General features: G+C 53.8%; 2 protein-coding genes across 4 annotated transcripts in view; one reads left to right on the top strand and one right to left on the bottom strand.

Annotated features, from left to right (window-relative positions):
• Positions 1-7,973, top strand: part of Ezr (ezrin) — a 46,261-nt gene extending 38,288 nt beyond the window's left edge. Inside the window, exons 9-14 of the mRNA XM_026393810.2 lie at positions 3,278-3,441; positions 3,721-3,851; positions 4,603-4,763; positions 5,128-5,220; positions 6,767-7,018; positions 7,205-7,973. Coding sequence (XP_026249595.1) covers positions 3,278-3,441; positions 3,721-3,851; positions 4,603-4,763; positions 5,128-5,220; positions 6,767-7,018; positions 7,205-7,369 — 966 coding nt within the window. The 3' untranslated portion in view covers positions 7,370-7,973. The remainder of the gene's footprint in view (positions 1-3,277; positions 3,442-3,720; positions 3,852-4,602; positions 4,764-5,127; positions 5,221-6,766; positions 7,019-7,204) is intronic.
• An 856-nt stretch (positions 7,974-8,829) lies between these two features.
• Sytl3 (synaptotagmin like 3) overlaps positions 8,830-13,172 on the bottom strand; it is a 60,213-nt gene continuing 55,870 nt past the window's right edge. For 2 of the 3 annotated variants that reach the window (XM_026393850.2, XM_077801976.1), the window contains 4 exons: positions 12,178-12,283; positions 11,156-11,258; positions 10,087-10,292; positions 8,830-9,123 (listed from right to left, as the gene is read on the bottom strand). In XM_026393850.2, the coding sequence (XP_026249635.2) occupies positions 9,017-9,123; positions 10,087-10,292; positions 11,156-11,258; positions 12,178-12,283 (522 nt within the window). In that variant the 3' untranslated portion in view covers positions 8,830-9,016. The remainder of the gene's footprint in view (positions 9,124-10,086; positions 10,293-11,155; positions 11,259-12,177; positions 12,284-13,172) is intronic. The other variant, XM_026393851.2, reaches the window with a different exon arrangement.

A 13,172-nucleotide genomic window follows, 5' to 3' on the forward strand; every position in this document is an offset into this window, starting at 1 on the left:
AGCTGAGGGTCAGAGGGTACCCATGTTAGCTGTGAGATTGGCTTAGGTAGAAGAGCAAGAAAATTGTGAAGTTTCACAGAAGATTGCTGCCTACCCCGTGGGGAACTTCTGATTTCCAGAACATGGTATTTAGAAATTCAGCTGACAGGGCAGAAGCTCTTAATAGGCTAGATGGTTCCAGTGTTTCACGCGCGCACGTGTGTGTGTGTGTGTGTGTGTGTGTGTGTGTGTGTGTGTGTGTGGTGTGTGTGCATTTTTAATTTGGTCTAAGCTTAGCCTTTGAAAAGCTGAAGAACATTACATAGTTATGAAACACCAAGCAGAGGGGACAACTTTGCATCTGGCTTAGTTGGCGACGTAGATTCAGTACAGAATTGCCCTCAGTGAAGCCTCAGTTACAAAGAAGGGAAAGGCCTGTTGCTGCAGCCTCTCTGCGCCAGGTGCCCAGGCCATCAGGGAAGCCAGGTTCCAGGGCAGAGAGGAGTAAAGCCAGGCAGATGCTGGGCTTTCTGGTGGAGATCATAAGCTGCAGCTACGAGGAAAAGTCACACAGCTCTGCAGATGGAGATGGAGTGGAGGGGAGGGCAGGTCAGGTGGGGAGACCTCACTGGGACTGCCTATCCTTAGTCTTTCACTTTGGGCAAAACAAAGCCAAATTTTCAAATTTCAACCTTTACATAAAAGAGAGCAGAAACCTCAAAGGTCAGGGAGGCTCAGGCCTCATCTAGTGTGACCTCACCCCGGCATTTTCTGCAGGGAACTCACAAAGCCTGCCCTTGGGGACCAGGCAGCTCCTTTCTATAAGCCAACTTCTCCCTTCTGCCAAGTTGCAGTGGGGCAGAGCTTGGGCTCAGGTAGGGCCTGCAGACCTGCCGCGCTCGGCCTGCCCGTGGCCTGTGAGGGGAGATATCCACACTTCCTCCGGAGCAGGGCCTCTTGTCCTGCAGCTCTCGGGCACTGTGAACAGCTCTTGGAGTGGCAAAGGATACCCACCCAGGCCAGGTGAGGTGCACACCTGTAATTCCAGCAGCTCAGGAGGCGAGGCAGGAGGACTGCAAGTTTGAGGCCCATCCCAGAAACTTAGCGAGGCCCTAAGTAACTTAGTGAGACCTGTCTCAGAATGAAAAGGGCTAGGGATGTGGCTCAGTGGTTAAGCACCCCTGGGGTCAAGCTCCAGTACCAAAAAAAGAAAAAAATGCCCACCCAGCCTTGCACTTGGTGCTGTCAGGAGCCCCACTGACCAGGTGCCCGCCCCTGCCCATGCCAGGTCTTGAGGCCACACCAGAGAGTGGAGACTAGCCTCTTGGCAGAGTTTCAGGAAGTCCTGTCAAGGCTTCTATCCCCACCACCTTTCCCTGGTCGGATCCAGAAGGTCTTGTATCCCTTTTTTTCCAGGCACACTCATGCCTGTTTCCGTTTTTAGGGTGTGAGCCCTCTGCCAGTTGAGAAAGCCTGCCAGGTCTAGTCTGCTGTGGTTTCGCATCAGGAGGCAGGGTCCAGGGGCTTGGACTGAGAAACCTTAAAGTGTGGTTTTTATTTTTCACTGGAAGTCAGCAACTGGCTTCCTTCAAAGGCAGTGGGACTTCCCTGTCACCCGCTCCCTCCACCCGCTGGGCAGCAGACGCCCGAGTGTGTTCCAGCAGCTCCAGAACCTTTCTCCAAGGCCAGTGGGAGAGTTCTCAGGTTCACCTGCAGCTCTGACCTTGAATCCTTTCAGTGGATTTTTTTCTGAAGGGTGGCTGTTGCTGCATTTCTTTGCAAATATTTCTGAGTCTCAGTAGGAATCTGTTTGGGCAGTGTGCCTCGGAAGCCATAAGGCAGGGTTGTTTTCTCTTGTGTAATAAGAGATAGGTGGGTAATAAAAATTCCTGCTTCTCCCAGCTCTGGACTCCTCCCTGGGAAACCCGATGACTTAATAACAAGTGTGTGAAACCCTGGGGAGCCCCACCCAGGAAGTCCAGGGGCTCTGGGGCTTGGCCTCTGCCTCTCATCCAGGTTTTCTGGAGCCAGGGACCGAGGAGCTAACTGAGCTCTTCTCGGGTGTTGCTTGGCTGGTCCAGCTTGCTCCGTAGGCCTCTGATGTCACTGTGGGGCGTGTCATGCTGCTTGGTTTCAACCCCTTCCCCTGTTCCAGATGGTCAGGATCTGAATGCCAGGGACCTGTGGCTCCGAGGATGCTGACGGAGCATTTGAAATACTTACTGTAAGAGTTTCCAAACTCTGTCCTCCTCTGGCCCCTTAGTCATAGCGGGAACCGGGATGGCCTCTGTCCCTCTCTCTGGAGCCTGGCAGGGTAGCAGGTATGTGAGGCACCGAGCATTGGAGAGTGGTCGCTTGGCGGGTCAGCCACTTTCATTGTGCCACATGCTATTCTAAGTCCCCTTGTACAGTGGTTGGGTTTTCGTGGCAGTTCGTTGGGCCTATCCTCCCCATTTCGTGTTGACGCTGAGGCTGGGGGATGCAGTAGCCTGCTCAGGTTGTGGGGCTCGGGCATGGCTATGTGCGTCAGGCAGCTGCCCCGCAGCAGAGCTTGCTGACCCCCAGGGAACATGAGTGCTGGTTTGGTCTTGGGGGGTGGGGGGGGGGGCAGAGTGAACACCAGCCCTGCTCCTGGGAGTGGATGGTCTAACAGGAGCAGGATCCGGGATGAGTCAGTGGGTGACGTGATGGCATGTTGTGGGAGCCCCCTGCACCCAGTAGGGCAGGCACAGCGGCAGAGTCAGGCTTCTTGGGTTGGAATTGATGATGAGACTGCGATCAGAAGGAGGCTCTCGGGTATGAAAGATGCACCCAGCTGCCTGTGGGGGTTGTGCTGCGAGGCTGGGGCATGTGCATGCTTAGAAACCTGGAGGAGGGCAGTGTGGCGACTGGCGCACATGCTCACAGAATGGGAGGCAAAGGCTGTAGCAGAGGATACAGGAAACTCGGGGAACGTTGAGGCCGTCCAGGCAAGAAAGGGTAAGGGTGCATGGTGACGGCAGCTGTGGGACTGGAGAGGACAGACACCAGAGGTGGGGCACAGATGGCAGTGGCCTCTCCTTGGAGTAGCTGCCCAGGCTGGGAGTTCAGTGTGTGTGCAGACACGCGTACCCAGGCGCACCCGGACACACTCCTCTACTTGTTTCAGAGAACTTGTTCCTGGCACTGGGAATGTACATTTCTGGCCCCTACTTTCTGTCATGTTTGTCCTTTTAGAGAAGGTTCCACGACTTCATGAAGCGTGGCTGGTGGGTGCCACCAGAGCATCCCTGAGTCGCGTTGTCCGTCTGTCTTGCAGGACTTCGTGTTCTATGCCCCCCGGCTGAGAATCAACAAGCGGATCCTGCAGCTCTGCATGGGGAACCACGAGCTGTACATGCGCCGCAGGAAGCCGGACACCATCGAGGTGCAGCAGATGAAGGCGCAGGCGCGGGAGGAGAAGCACCAGAAGCAGTTGGAGCGGTGAGCGGCATCTTGGGGCAGGGACCATGGCTCCACAGCTGGCCTGCCAGGACATGGTGCCTGTCGGGTGACCCCCACTTGGCCATGCCCTCCGTGGCCGGCAGAGCCTGGTGGCACAACCTGGTGCAGGCCTGGGCAGTGCCAGCCAGCATTAGCGCTGAGGGCCCCTTCTCTCGGTGCCCGAGACAGCAGCTGGCAGCTGCATGGGAAGCCCGCCTCATTCACCCGCCTGGGCCTGCCGGGCCTAACGCTCCTGTGCCTGCTCCCTCCCTCCACCAGGCAGCAGTTGGAAACTGAGAAGAAGAGGAGGGAGACGGTTGAGCGGGAGAAGGAGCAGATGCTGCGGGAGAAGGAGGAGCTGATGCTGCGCCTGCAGGACTATGAGCAGAAGACCAGGAGGGCCGAGAAAGGTCGGCTGGCGCCCTGACTGCCCAGGCTGGCTGTCCCCGCAGAGGCAGGCAGGGTCCCCGCACACAGCTGGGGGAGCCTTCCAGAGTGTCTCAGTTTAACATGGTACCCCAAAACAGCCTGAGCAGAGAAACGACCCACTTGGTTCCCTCCTGTGCTGGTTGTTTTAATTTTCCCAGAGTCCCTCGAGATGAGGACACTGTCAGCCCATGGTGGGAACCTGGGCATGGCAGAGCCATGCTGCACTGCTCCCAGCCTCTTGGCTCCACCAAGGCCACCTGTGAAGGCCAGAGCCCTCAGCACAGCCCCGGTGGCTCAGAGCACAGCTTGGCTGTGATAGTCCCCCATGCTCCTGACCAGCCCTGCCCCGGAGGGCTCTTGGTGTGGCAGGGAGATGGCTGTGTTCGCTGGCAGCCTAGAAAGACGGGCGGGGAATTGGCTGTTACAGCAAGTGCCAAGGCAGTGAGACTGAGGATCGTGGTGCCGCAGAGTGCAAGGGTCGGACCCAGCCGGGCTGGTGTCTGACCTCTCGGCAGTGGTTCCTAACTGTCTGAGGAAGTTGTGTGGAAACATGATGGAGTGAGCCTGAGACCTCCCAGGGGACAGCTGGCCACCTGTGACTCATCCCGGGCCCATGGTCCTGGGAATGGCTTCCACCCAGATCTCCCTCCACCCACCCTGGGTGGGAATGGAGAGTAGGACTCTGGTCCCTGGCCTGGGGTTGGAACGGCTCTGGCTTCGTATTCCCTGCAGAACTCAATGACCAGATCCAGAGAGCCCTCCAGCTGGAGGACGAAAGGAAGCGAGCCCAGGAGGAGGCTGAGCGACTGGAGGCTGACCGCGTGGCTGCGCTCAGGGCCAAGGAGGAGCTGGAGAGACAGGCGGCCGATCAGATAAAGAGCCAGGAGCAGCTGGTAGGGATTGCCTGGGTTTCAAGATGCTGAATTATAGAGGGGCTGCTTCTGGGGATCGAAAAAGCGACACCTGCCTTGTAGTGACTCTTCTCTGGGGCCGTAATCGGATCTATACCAGAGGCGTGTAGCAGCCGCCCGGGAGGGGGCTAGGGACTTGCTGTCATCTGTGCCCAGTCAGGGAAGTGGACATTGGGTGTCTGGAGTCCCACACAGACACAGGTCAGCTCGGATGAGCCCTGCTGACCCCGGGGAGCTGGAGGGATGCAGTGTGTCACCGCAGAGGCCTTTCACCAACACATGTAAATGTCGGCAAGAGGACACTCAGAGGATTTCAGAAGCCGCTTGGCTCCACCTTCCCTTCCAGGCTGCGGAGCTCGCCGAGTACACTGCCAAGATCGCCCTCCTGGAGGAGGCGCGGAGGCGCAAGGAGGACGAGGTTGAGGAGTGGCAGCACCGGGTGAGTCTGTGCCTCGGAATCCTGCCTGTTGTGGCCCGCAGTGGGTTAGGAGAGTCCAGCTTGACCCCTGGGTCGCATTAGAAGCTCCTGGGACATTTTGCATCCTTGGCCAGCACCTGCTGTGCTGCTGAAGCAGAGATCCACAGGAGCGGGCTCGGCCTGTACACCAGTGTGTGCAGCTGCTGGATCAACCCGCTAGTCCTCTCCACCACTGCCCCGCCTCTGAGCTGCTCACCACGATCAGACACCCCTGATCAGGAACTAGTTTTAAATCCAATTATTTGGGCCCCTGTGACAGAAATAAAACCTCCTGGAATATATTGGAGAGTTTGTGAAAAGGACCTCAGAGGTCTCCAAACCAGAGCGGGAGCCCAGGCTCAGCGGCGTGGCCACCTGGCCAGGAAGCGGGGATGGCCTCCCCTCTGAGCCTCACTATGGACCTTGCACAGGTTTGATGAGCTCTAATTGCAATCATGAGACCTTGCAGAGCCTGTCCTCCACCTGTGGTCCTCTGTGCCCTCCAGGACAGCACAGGGTCTAGGTGTGGTTCATGTCATGGACTTACCACCAAGCTTTGGGAGGCCCCTTTCCCTTCATCCTCCCACCTGTTTGTCTCTAGGACCGCCCTCCTGGGTCACTTGTAACTAGTGCCTCCCTGGGTGCCCCGCGTGTTTTCCACCTGCTACACACAGACGACTTGTTAGGTTTTGGGAGAAGGTGGCCATTATAAAGTATTAAGTGAGAGGGCTGGGGATGTGGCTCAAGCGGTAGTGCGCCCACCTGGCATGCGTGCGGCCTGGGTTTGATCCTCAGCACCACATACAAACAAAGATGTTGTGTCTGCTGAAAACTGAAAAATAATATTATTTTTAAAAAATAAATGAATAAAGTATTAAGTGAGAAAAGCTGGTGACAGAACAGGGCAGACTGAGCTCACCCCCAGGAAGCACTTGGAGGCAGGGCTGGGCATATGTCCTGTGAAGATGTTGGGTGGATTCGGGGTAATGGTAGGAAGGTGTCAATACATGTGAGCCCACAAGGAGAGCAGTAATTCACACCAGAGTGTTGTGTGTGGGATGTGGAAGACTTGCTGTTTCCGAATACATATACACAGTAGGTGTATAATAGGGTCATATAGAGAACAAGGAAGGGTTCTTTAAGAAATGTCGGGCTGGGGCTGGGGCTGGGGCTGAGCAGTAGAGCACTTGCCTGGCACATGTGAGGTCCTGGGTTTGATCCTCAGCACCATAAAATAAACAAACAAAATAAAGGTATTGTGTCCAACTACCACTGACAAATATTTTAAAAAAAAGAAAAAGAAACACTCAGCCTCTGGCTCGTGGGTGTCGCCTGTGCCGTGGAAGCGATGACGACAGGGAGAGCAGCCCACTTCTGCGGAGCCGTGCTGGGGCTGTACTGTTTTAGCTCCCAGGAGGGGGGTCGGAATTCTTGTGCTCCCCACGAGGAGACCACTCCTGCTTCTTAAAGTAGTGCCCGCACAGGGACCTGGGGGAGAAGCTCCCACCTATTTATTTGCTTTCCAAAGGCCAAAGAAGCCCAGGACGACCTGGTGAAGACCAAGGAGGAGCTGCACCTGGTGATGACCGCCCCACCACCCCCGCCGCCCCCGGTGTACGAGCCCGTGAGCTACCACGTGCAGGAGAGCCCGCAGGAGGAGGGCGCGGAGCCCATGGGCTACAGCGCCGAGCTCTGCAGCGAGGGCATCCTGGACGACCGCAACGAGGAGAAGCGGATCACGGAGGCGGAGAAGAACGAGCGCGTGCAGCGGCAGCTGCTGGTGAGCAGGGGCGGGGCCTGCTTTGCTTTCACCTGGGCAGGTGGCTTTTAAACCGGGCCACCAAATGGGTCATCACCACCCGGCCACCTCTCCACCTTTCCCAGGGGAGGGAGGGGTCTGCATTCCCAGCCACTGGGTGGTGTCACAGGGAGGGCAGGTGCTGACTGCTGCCGCTTCACGTTGCAGACTCTGAGCAACGAGTTGTCCCAGGCCAGAGATGAGAACAAGAGGACCCACAACGACATCATCCACAACGAGAACATGCGGCAGGGCCGGGACAAGTACAAGACCCTGCGGCAGATCCGGCAGGGCAACACGAAGCAGCGGATCGACGAGTTTGAGGCCATGTAAAGGCTGGGCCTGAGGGTCCCGGGCAGACATGTCACACTTGGCTCTTTAGTACTCTGAATCTAGAATCCCTCAACATGTTCCAGGTCCCTTATAAAAAGAGCGGTTACCCAGCAAAAGCCCTCGGGGTCAGGAACCAGCAGAAGCCTCTCTGGTTTGTTCTTCCCAATTGTATGCTAGTGCCAAACAGGCCTGATTTTTATGAGAATTATCGAATCACTTCCTGTCTTATGCTTGAAGCAGGACTGATGGAATTAAGGAAAGATTCCTGTAAAGTCTGAGTGACAAACTTCATGCTGGCCTGTGTGATCCAAGGTGCAGTATCATTAAAGAAAACCACACCGTGGCTTACATCTGTGCCATACTTTCTCTGTTTTTGAAATGAACTCAAAATTGATTAGTTCTTGATTTCTGTGAAGGGTCCATCTCTGTATATTTGTGTTGAGGGGTAACAATTACTTTGAAAATTGAGTCTAAAGCACTCTCCACACAGTGATTTCCTTTCTCCAGACAGTCAGTTCTGCTGGCAAAAATCTGCAGTGGTCATTCAGAATGAACGGTACAGGAGGACTCTCCGGTAAAGTTTGTTTTGTTTTTTTTTTTTTTTTTTTTTTTTTTTGCTTAACAGTTAGAATACACTGTTGGACTTATATTCTTAATTAATGATCAGCTATAGAATATAGTATTTATATATGTGATAATATGGGTTTGTAACATTAGTTTTAAAAAGGGAAAGTTTTGTTCTGTATATTTTGTTACCTTTTACAGAATAAAATAATTACATATTAAAAAAAACCATGTAACCACGGCCCTGGAACTGATGTGACGTGAGGGCAGTAATGAAACTGATTACCTGCTGTAATTGCAGTGTAAAAATGTCTTAGAGTTCTTTGTGCCCATAACTGCACACTTCAATTTTCTAAGATGGTTCAGACTCCAGCCATGAAGGGACTCTGTCATCATGAGAACCTCTTTCTGATCAATTTCTATTCTCTGCCATGTCCTCCAAAACCTATCGACACAGTGGCTTTCACGAGCTGTTGGCTGGGCTCACTGGGCCCTTCTGTGCGGGTTGTCCTTTTTGGTTGTCTCATGCCAACAAATTCCACCCTGCAGACACAAAATAAAAGTTGTCCAAGGCGTGTGCACAGAGTGGTCTGCTCATGCGTGGGTGGGAGGAGCTCCAGGGACTCGCCTGGGTCCACACCATCCAGTAGCTGTGCCGTGTGGGAGCCCCAAGCCCTGTGGGCCCCTCAGAAGTTGGACCTGGCAGTCCCTGTGGCCGGCTGACCTGCTCTGCCACAGGAGGGGAGGGAGCGTCGGGTACTCCCCAGGCTCGTTTTTCCTCTGAAATGTGCAGAAAAGCTGTGATTTTTTTCACTATTTGCCAAGCTCTGAGAAGGTAACTGCCAAACATTTATTGAAATATGGCCGTTTTCCACCTCTCAGAGAACAGCTAGGAACCCATCTGAGACTTAGGTAACATGGATAACTGCTCTGTTAAGTACACAAGACAGTGAGGGACATAACAGAACAACCAGGGGAGGCTGCACAGTCCAGAGGGCCCGTCCATCCACGGCCAGCCCGTGGCTTCTGCAGGCTCCAGGCTTCGGCACATCCAGCATAGCCTGGAGCTCCGAGGCCTTCACTTCAGTGCAGGATGAGCGTCATGTCCGTCCATAAGTTGGGGCTGGAGAGAACCTTCTGCCATTGCAGCCTTGATTGTGCACATGAGTCTGCACCAGCTGTATCCTCCTCTGACATGAGACAGACACGTTATTAATGGTTGATGAGCACGCCATTCATCCTCCTCAGCTTTTTAAAAACAAGGCCCATCAAGAAAAGTGGGTTTGGGGCATCAACTGGAGACTATGAAAATGCCAACCACTGCTGGTTTGAGACTCCCCCAATGACATGTGAGTGCAGGATGTGCTGCAGCCTTGGAGCAGAGGCCCTGACCTCCAGTTCCTTTCCAGGGTCTTAGGGGAGAGACGGTTCTGGTTTGGTGGCTGATTCTTCACTGTGAGGAATCAATATCCTGATACGGGGACTGTGTATGGCAGGGGCTGGATCTGTTGACGGAAGGGGTTCCCTAGAGGAGAGCTGTGCTTTGGACAGCGTCCCTTAGAAAACTCATTCTTACTTATCTGTAGTTCTCAGCTGAATGTTGTTAGAGCTGTGTGCAGGCGTTTGGGGTTGGCACTGTGTGGAGGGCGCTGCTGGCAACCTGCAGGTGGGGTGGGGCCCAGAATCCTCCCAGACAAGGGCTGCCCACAAGCACAGTGCCAGCAGCACCCCTGTGAGCAAGACTGAATAGTGTCCCTGTTTGTCTCACTCTCAATGAAGCACTTTCTGAATTGCCATTTGTTTGGGTTAAGATGTTTTCCTTTAAGAAAATAATCCTCTTATGATTGACAATAGAAACAAAAGCAAATACTGTGCCTGGCCTGTTTTGAGGCCCATAACTTAGTTTCTTTAGCAGATCTAAATCTGATTTAAATTGTCAAAATACTTGGCTGTATTATCACTCCGTGGTAGAGTTAGGCCTAGACTTAGGAATTTCTATTTTTGGCAGGTAGGCAGTGCAACCTACAGCCAGTTAAATCGCTGCCATTGTGTAAGTATTTTCTCTCTTCGTGGTACCCACGTAGGACACTCGCTAAGGACATAACAAAGCACTGGGAGACAGTCTGGGCCCATGGGGAATCAGGCAGACTTACTTGAGCCAAGTCTGGCTCCCCCCAGCAAGCGGTCGCTCATTCCAAAGATGGCCTGGTCCCAGACAGTCAGTTCCAGAATCGACTGCCTCAGCTGAGACCTGCTGACGCCATTGAACACGAAGGAGTGTTTCCACTGGGGGTGAGCTTGCTTCTTCAGCACCGGGGACCTCAGTCGCAGCTTTTGTTGGTCTGGCAGAGTGAGACAGCTAAGGAGAGAAACAAGATGCTGCGATCGGGACGCTGGGGCCTCACGGCAGCCTACACCGCACGCGCTGCTTCCAGCCTGAGCACTGACCCAGTGAGCGTGGGAATCACAGGACCTGGCCGCACGACCTCACTAGGATTTTCCAAGTTTCTTTTTCAGCTGGATTCCGTGTCAGGTATTAAGGGTAAATTGGAATTCTGAGGCCACATGGCCCTCACCGTAATCTCCTTACAGCCCTTCGAAGGCAGGGCTTATTAGAAGTGCCGCCCAGGGACCATGTGACTCATTGTATACTGTTGTCAGCAAAACACATTCAGAAAGGCTACCTAACTTGCCCAAGGACATGCACGGAAGTAATAAGATCAGGACCCAGGCTCGGTTCTGTCTGGACAAGGAGGCCTTCATGTTTCCACCCTGTCTGTGACTGGGGATTTAGCATTTCAAACATTCAGTGGTGTTTGCTTTGCTTTTAGAGGCACCAGCGCACCTGCAGTGACTAAGTGAAGTGTGGAAAGTCACCCAAGCGACAGTTAATCCAAGAGGCGGTGTTAAACCAAGGAAGTATCTGCTGAACACACTTCTTTCTTCTCATACTTAAGATTTCAATCGAAACTGATTTTCTGATATAACAAGAACTGACAAGATTTGGTTTTCAGGTCAAAATGTACTATCCCAAATAGGTCTCAGCTTGCCCACATCCCCTGGATTTGTGGAAATCCGGGCCCTTCGTGTTTGCTATAGGAAAGTTAAAGTAAGAAGACTTTAAAATGGCTTACATCTCTGATGTTTCCTCCAGGTTCTAGGAACATACTGTTCATATTCTAGATAACCAGTAAACAGTATTTGGTTGCATCGAATACCTACCCTTTAACAAATGAGTTTAAGGTACCATCCGATCGCACAGGTAAGTTCTTGGCGCCCAGCACTACCAAACAGAGTTGACCATTAAGTGATGGCTGATCTGTCCCTGGAAGAAAGCCAGTTCCCACTGTCAAACCCACTTCTCCAGAGGCATTACAGTCCTACCACCCCCAAACTGAGCTCAGTAAGAGGAGTGTTATAGACTCCAGGCCTGAAAGAGCAGGCAGGAAGAGGCACATTTCCCCCAGAAGGCTCTGCTAGCCCTGGCCACACGCTGAGTGGTCTGCACAGGGACAGGATGCTGAACCCCAGCGAGGCAAAGCTCTGAAAGTACATCTTCTAGGGAGAGATGTGGAAGGTTTTAGTTTGGCTGTTGCCAGTAGGTTTGGGGAAACTGGGAGCCCCAAACCCATTTCAGGGAGTTAGAGGTGACCTTAGGGTGCCTGCCACTGGTCTGCTGGTGGCGTCATGAGCTCAGAGGCTCTTCTTCCCACCAAATAGTCACTACTCAATGGAAATATGCATCATCCCTATCTACTTTGCCCACCCTCAGGGCCTCACAAGTTCAACCTCCTAAAGGCCCTGCAGGACCTGTCCTTGATCCACATCACTCATGGGCAGCAGTTGCCCCTCTGAGACCTGCAGGTACCAGCACCTGACAATTGCTCTTGGCTCCTAAAGTCAAAACTCCTAACTCATGACACATGTTGTCAGGTGTACCCTCTTCTAGAGGGGACATGGTTTCACCAGACCCTGTCCAGTCTACCTGTTGGGAGGGATGCCTTGGGGACAGTGAAAGTGGACACTGAAGGCCTTGCCTGCTTTGGTCACCCATGTCTCCTGTAGGCCACAGGTTCCAGGGAACACCTTCCCAGGGTGCTTCTGCCTCTCAGGCTCTGGGACATGTGGGTGTCACTGTGCAGTGGGTAGGAAATGCTAGAAAGCCTTTTACCCACCTCTCAGCATGACGCCTTCCAGGCTTTGGGGACAGTGACAGAGGAGTGCTCAAGGGGCTGGCCACCTACCTTCTAGAGCTTCCTGGGACTTTCTGGGCCCTACAGGGAGAACCAGTTTGGCCCGAACAGCAAGTTCTCCATTATTCTGAGGAATGCTGTCTTCATATTTCTCGTTCTGGGGGTGCAAAGGCAGAGCTTGAGACAATTTCTCTCAGAACCTTCCTCCCTCCTCTGGCTGCCTCAGCTCTGACTCTAGATGTCCTCCACCACCTCTGCAAAGCCTCTCCAGCCCATGAGAGCCCAGGGATGGATTGGGCACGTCCCTGGTGGACTGGTCATCCCCCATCAGCAGGGACTTGTCCTGCCACCCCCTCCTCTCCCAGGCTGGGGAGAAAACTCTGCCTCCCCAGAAAAACCAGAGGTAGATGTGCCTGAGAAAACAGGCCCATGGGAACAACAGGACAGACATAATAAAACCTGAATTTGAAAAAAGTAAATAAAATAGCATCCCTCCCCAGCAAGTCTACCCGGGGCAGTGAGGTTCCAGGCTACCTTTCCATGCCAAGGTCAGCTGCAGGAACTGGAGACAGGGGAGCCCTGAGCAGACTCGGCCCAATGCCACAGGGTGGCTCTCCAGGCTGTGGGTGCCACATTGTCCTGACCCTGCCGAGGACAATACCCTGCCTACAGAGATGGCTTCTCTGGTCACAAGTAATTTCTCCAGAGTGAGAGAAGTGCCCAGAGAAGAGGTGGTCCTGAAATCTTTCACCCGGGGGCCGGAGAAGTGTCCTGAGAGGGATCCACGTGCCTAGCCCATCCCACCAGAAGAAGCAGTAGCCCCCATAGTATCAGAGAGGGCTCAGGACTCCTGGGTCAGTGTGGGCTAGCCTCTGTAGATGCCGAAGCATCTCTTCCTGGCCCCTGCTGTGACCTCTGCCAAACTCAGCATAGAACCAGGCGCCACCCCTAGGGCCTCTCCTGCTGGAGCCCTGGGGACAGGCCTGTGAGTAGGCATTCAACATGCAGCACAGGGGTCGCAACCCGCTAGCTAGCATCAGGAGGAC

Source organism: Urocitellus parryii, chromosome 8 (genome assembly GCF_045843805.1).
Source record: "Urocitellus parryii isolate mUroPar1 chromosome 8, mUroPar1.hap1, whole genome shotgun sequence".
NCBI lineage: Eukaryota > Metazoa > Chordata > Mammalia > Rodentia > Sciuridae > Urocitellus > Urocitellus parryii.